Source organism: Rhea americana, unplaced genomic scaffold (assembly GCF_003343005.1).
Source record: "Rhea americana isolate MKP2758 unplaced genomic scaffold, rheAme1 scaffold_165, whole genome shotgun sequence".
NCBI lineage: Eukaryota > Metazoa > Chordata > Aves > Rheiformes > Rheidae > Rhea > Rhea americana.
The window spans coordinates 1,549,535-1,555,534 of NW_028185761.1; the positions used below are offsets into that span (position 1 = coordinate 1,549,535).

At 47.0% G+C, this 6,000-nt stretch overlaps 1 protein-coding gene across 1 annotated transcript in view; it reads left to right on the forward strand.

The window, feature by feature from the left end:
- MAP6 (microtubule associated protein 6) overlaps nucleotides 1–2,655 on the forward strand; it is a 43,729-nt gene extending 41,074 nt beyond the window's left edge. The window contains exon 4 of the mRNA XM_085300565.1: nucleotides 73–2,655. Coding sequence (XP_085156691.1) covers nucleotides 73–253 — 181 coding nt within the window. The 3' untranslated portion in view covers nucleotides 254–2,655. The remainder of the gene's footprint in view (nucleotides 1–72) is intronic.
- The last annotated feature ends 3,345 nt before the right edge of the window (nucleotides 2,656–6,000 follow it).

The following is a 6,000-nucleotide window of genomic DNA, read 5'->3' on the forward strand; positions in this document are numbered from 1 at the left end:
GAGTACTTCAGAATGGGTGGTTTATCAAGAACTATGGAGTTTGCTTGTAAACAATCTTAATTTCTGTTGCAGGATGCCTTGGAAACAGCTCCCTAATCATGACCGTCAGTGTGSAGATGTGAGCCCAAGCATAGAAGAAAAGGCTGCTAATGGATTGAAGAGATCTTTATGCATTGTCGATGCCTCCTTCCCTGCAAGGAGCCTGCTGCACAAAGCTAACAGCAAGGACCAGCCACCAGAAAATGATGGATAAGAAATAGTGAAAGATCTCAGAGATGTGTCAGAGCACTGAAAAATAGTAACAGTTCCTTCAATGCCAACAATTCAGTGGTGTGAGAAATGGAAAGGGGGAAACATTTCTGGAGAAACACTGCTATCATCTGTCCACTTCCATCCCACTCTGTCCCAAGCCTTGTTGAAACATCAAGTCCCTGAGTAAAGCTGTTTCCTTATGTATCTATCTCCCTTGGGTTGCCTGAGACCTACTTGTCTTTCCTCACTCTTTCATCAGGAGGAGCATCGCTCAGGTGGCCATGTGCTGCTCCTACTTTCCTTTAGACAGTGGCTCACCCAGTAGRTAGCTGGAGTCAGATAACCACTCTTAACAGAGGTGGCTTTAGAGAGAAATGGCCTGGTGTGGGTATCTAAATGCAGTACTGAGGAATGGGGTTTCTTCCCGCTGTCACATAGCAGAAGGAGATGGACATGGAACTTAGGTCACCGAAGAGGGTGAGGAGCATATGTTCCATGGCACACGGTAGAGGRGAGCTCACAGCACAATTTGTGGAGGAGGTTGCTCTATCCTAGTCTGTTAACAGCATCCAGGAATGCTGRTCAGTGTTGGGACTTGATCATTCAACCAGGAAATCCTGAGATATGTCCAGGCCATGAGACTGAACTGCTCCTTGGCTGATACGGGAACTATCACCCAACTGGGGACCATTCCCAAAGGCACTTTATCTGTGGCCACCTAGTTTTGAGCTAAGAGATCTARCAGTAAGGATATGAACCAGCAGGCATCCACCACAGGCATATTTAATTTACTTAGAGCTTTGGAGTTCAGGGCCAGGGAACTGAGTTGGCTCTGCTGCCCCTGCTTTCTACCTCATCCCCARGTCCCCTCACTGATCTGACCTTTCTGTCCATGTCGGCTCCTTCCCATATGTCCCTGTGGGTTCACTGCAGAACACAAGGGCTGCCCTCACTGTACCATCAGATCCCCCATTTCCACCTTCCACACCACTATTCCTTCTGACCTTCCAAATCATTCATTTTCCTTCCATCTTCCCTGTCAGCTTTCAAGTGTCTGTACCAAAGCCCCTTTCCCAACTGTGTAATTTCTCCCACCTCCTCCATCTTCACCACCTCTTCCTTCTAGGTCGTTCTAAAAAGCCAGTTCTACTGGGAATCTTCTTTTTCCCATCCTCCCTGAGTTACTGTCTTGTGTCAGGTCCTGTCTCTCTTGGACTGTAAGCCTTTTCTTTGCCTGTACTGTGCTATAACACTCACCATTTGGAATAAACAATATCTCACCTACTGACTGTCCTTTCTCTCTCTCTTTTCTTTGTATGACTTCAGCAGCTATGTGTCCTGTCCACAAGTGCATCATGTGTCTGTCCTCAGCAGTCGATCTTGCTACCACAGCTCTATCTGTAGTCTTTTGGGATGGTTCTGCTCTTGTTTTTGCTCCCCTAGTATCYTTCTTTCTTTCTTACAGTTACAGAGAAAAGCTTTGCTGTCTAACCAGGAGTTGAGCACACTCAGAAATGCACAGCCTCCTGTCCTTTGCAATTCTGGTGCATCTGATAAAAGGCTGGCCTTTCTCCAGCTTCGTGCAGAGATGTCCAGGCCTGGGAAGTGTCTGAACAAATGCAGCAACTAAGAAGAATAAGGGAGAAATTTTGTAGCCAAGAATGGAAGCAGCTGACGTTAAAAGATCTGCATTTCCTAGTGCAATACAGAAAACATGGACAGAAGCGCATCAGTGAAAGTCCAAGCAGATACACCTCTGAGGGGAAGGCACAGAAGCTGGCTTAGCAGCAGGACATACTTCAGAGRTGGATGCCCAAGAGACTTCTTCAAATTGAGAAAGTGCTCTGAACATGTCCATTYCTTGCTAGGACTAGACCTGCCCACGGTCCTTTCATCCTGTGAGTACAGCMGGGACTGAATTTTGACTGAGCAAGTCCCAGGTGGTTCCTTGCTCCTTCATGGCTCACCATCAGCCATTCTTGTCCTATTTTTTTGCCTGAAAGTGCTAGTTTGGTCTGTGTTGGTTGGCACTATCAGTGTATGTGGTGACCATGCTTCTTTCCAGCTGCTCCACACTCACATGGAAGTTACAGAGTGAGTTACAGTTTCTCTACCTTTACTGTGACCCTTGCTGCAGGTGGTATGACACCACCCTGCCAGAAAGCAAAGGACACTCCTTTTCATAGAATCATAGAATTAGTAAGGCTGGAAGGGACCTCTGGAGATCATCAGCTCAGCAGGGTCACCTAGAGCATGGTAGACAGCGTTGTGTCCAGGCGGGCCTTGAAGATCTCCAGAGAAGGAGACTCCACAACCTCTCTGGGCAACCTGGTCCAGGGCTCTGTCACTCTCACAGGGAAGAAATTCCCCCTCACGGTCAGGCAGAACTTCCTGTGCTTCAATTTCTGCCCATTGCCTCTTGCCCTGTCACACGGGACAACTGAAAAGAGTTTGTCCCCGTCCCCTTGACACTCTCCCTTCAGGTACTTGTACACATTGRTMAGATCCCCCCTCAGTCTTCTCTTTCCRAGGCCAAAGAGGCCCAGCTCTCGCAGCTGTTGCTCACAGGACAGGTGCTCCAACCCTCTGATCATCTTTGTAGCCCTACGCTGGACTCTCTCCAGTACCTCCATGTGTGTCTTGTCCTGGGGAGCCCAGAACTGGACACAGGACTCGAGATGAGTCCTTGCCAGGGCTGAGTAGAGGGGCAGGATCACCTCCCTTGACCTGCTGGTTTTCATGCTGAATGAGCAGCTAAGCTCACGGTATGGTCTTGTTTTCATGGGGCATTTGCAGAAGTTAGGTCTGGAGACAAAGCTAAGACCAAATTGCAGCTGGCTGTGGACATCCCTGGGAGGAGGATCAAACAGTTCTCAATCCCTTGGGCTTTCTGCAGTGATGCTGTGCCTGCCCTTGGGTGTTCAAGAGCAGACAGAAGAGAGGAAATGGYCTGGAGAAGGCCAGTCCTCCTCATTGAGGAGCCTGGAGTTTTCATCAAAGACAAGCAAGACCTGCTGCTGGGTTGTGCTTGACATCTCCGGGATCTGGTAGTCTGAGTGTAGATACTGGAAAGAAGTAGTGCGAAAGAGGGTCACACAGTGTAGGTAAAGGCTTTCATCCCTTTCCATGTGTCACCAGAACCTCTTCCCACCTGCCATGCCTTCGTGGTGCCATCTTCTCCTCCAGAGTCTTATTTTGGCCTCCAAGAGTGAAAAAGCTCTAGAACAATCAAAACACCCCAAATCAAATTTGCTGATTGTTAGCAACTGAATAATATTTAGGACAAGATTTCTGCATGCTACTGGTGTCCCTAGCTGACCTTGGAGATACCCTGAAGTCTTTTGTGATCTAGCAAAGTGTTCTAAGTGCTGGTATATCTGCTGCTTGGCAGATGGACAGCTTTTAGGTTCTGAAGTGCTGAGCTGCTTGTTGTTCATCTGAGGCCTAAACCAAGTCAGATTTCACCATCAAATTTTCTTCTCTTTAGGCCCTTGCTGACCTCTAGCTGGTGCTCATTTCCAGTACTTATCCAATCTATGCAAGTGATACTCTACTTGCTAGATTCAGAACCGGGCTGAAAGTCTTCATTTTCCTGAGGGAGACTGAATTTGCCAACCTCATGGGAATTCAGGGAAAGCAATTAATTCATCACTTCTTTCTGAAAGGCACAAGGCTACAGCTATAACRTACAGCTTCCACTCTTGCCTTTTCCAAGGAACGTAACTGAAAATAGTTCGTATAACGTTTAGGCCATTTACCAGGGCAAAGAAGACTTGTATTCCTGTTATTACAGAAAGCAAACTTTGGTGCACAAAGAGCAATAATGCATTCAGAAGAGAGAAGTGACTCAACGTATCCTATAACTTCATTATTAAAGCATTTGCCAAGTAATCGATGACTTCGTATCTTCTGAGGAATGCAAATTTGCCATTGTCCTTCTGGGTGAAGGTCCTAACTGTGAAGGTCAGTTCCTCCAAGGATGAGAGCCATGTCCTCACTTGAATTTTATGGAAAAGAAAGGACAGATTTTTTGCGTTTCTTTGTGAAAAATGTTCTTCTAGTGCTGAAATTCAAAGCCAAGGAGCCTGCTCAGGGCTGGTTTGTTTTTCCTGAGCCACCAGAAGACTCCTGCTGCTTCTAGTTGCTCTTGAAGGCAATTTTTATTTTCCTTATGCCACGARTTGTCTCTGTCTATTCGGATTCATAGCAGCTCCCAAACATTTAAACTGCTTTCAATGAAGGTAATTTTGCACAGAAAGGTAAATATTATCAGCAATGTTTTGATATGAGGCCACCAAAAGACAGAGTCCCAAATCCACAAACAACCTGGGATCAGATATGAGCAGGTCCTGGTCATCTGTGAGGAACAGGGTAAACACTGCTGAGGCCTGCTGAGGTCAGAGGCATGTTTAGACACTCAAGTCACAAGGCCACAATCCTGATGGGGAGTCACCCATCAGCACTAGTCTGATCTGGTTGGAGAATGCACTGGGATCACCAGTGTGCTCTCTGCTTTTGCACCAAGACGAGCGAAGAGGAGGCTGTGCTTCGTGTGCTCATGATGCGCAGAGCATCCGTCATCATTTCAAGACGCCAGATGCTGTCTGTGAAAAACAAACCCCTGCTGAATTCCTTATCATGACTCTTTCCATGATACTCTCTCAGCTGTAACCTGAGTAATGATCTGTCACCTCCAATCCATCCATTCTCCGTTTTTCACCTAGTCACGCCACATAATTAACCTCTCCTAGACACAAGTTGAGACCTGAGTTTCATAAAGACAACAATTTGCCACTGACAGTCTTTTTGAGGTCGAAGATCTACAAACTCACTCCTCAACTGGCAAAGACCACAATTTGTAAATACTGCCCCTTAYGTGCTAAGACTTGTTATGCTTTGGGACCCGACTTTCCTTTCAGTCCTCTGATTGCCTTGGCGATAGATGCTGCACCCTCCCACTTCACTCCTCACAGCGCTGCTGCGTTCAGTCGGATCTTGCTGGGCAGCTCTGGCAGGGGCTGGTCCTTTCCTGGTGAGAGGCTGTGCAATGCTGCTTTGTCCCTGGGTTCCAATATGAGGGGAAAATAATGTAATTACCTCCCTCACGCCCCTCCTCCTGTTTAAAACAGGTTCTGAATGAGCTTTGCTGGGAAGGACAATCACACAATTATCTTTRTCCTGGTCTCTCATGAAATGCAAACAAAGAGGAAGCCAGGGGAGAGGGATGGGACACAGCTTCTTTCTCCTCCAAGAGGCTGGCTCTKAGCCAGCCTGCAGTACGTGGCTGAAAGATGCACTCATGAGAAAAGAGCCTGCRGATCAAAACTGGGAAGTATCCACCATACAAATACACACCAGCTTTCATGGCTGTCTCAACAGAGATGTTCTGCACTGAGGCTGCTGAAAAGGATTAATTCACCCGATGGTTTTAGCAAGGGCTAAGGGAAATGTTGGTGAAGGGTGATTTCAAACAGTTTGTGTTGCTCTGTGGAGAAAAGACTTTGGCTTTCAAACTCAGTGCTCTGAGATGCAGAGCAGCAGCAAGAGCGGGATTGGATACTAAGCCTAGAGACTGCTGCAATTTGTTTGGTCTTGACCTGCTTGCAACTTGAGACCATCACATCCACATATACCCAGGAAGACCTAAGTATCCCATAGGTACTGCATCATCCCTTACATCCCTCACTGTAAGTATGAAGGACAGGATGAGGGTGAGTATTTGAGCAAAAGTGGTCCTGCCATGGCTCT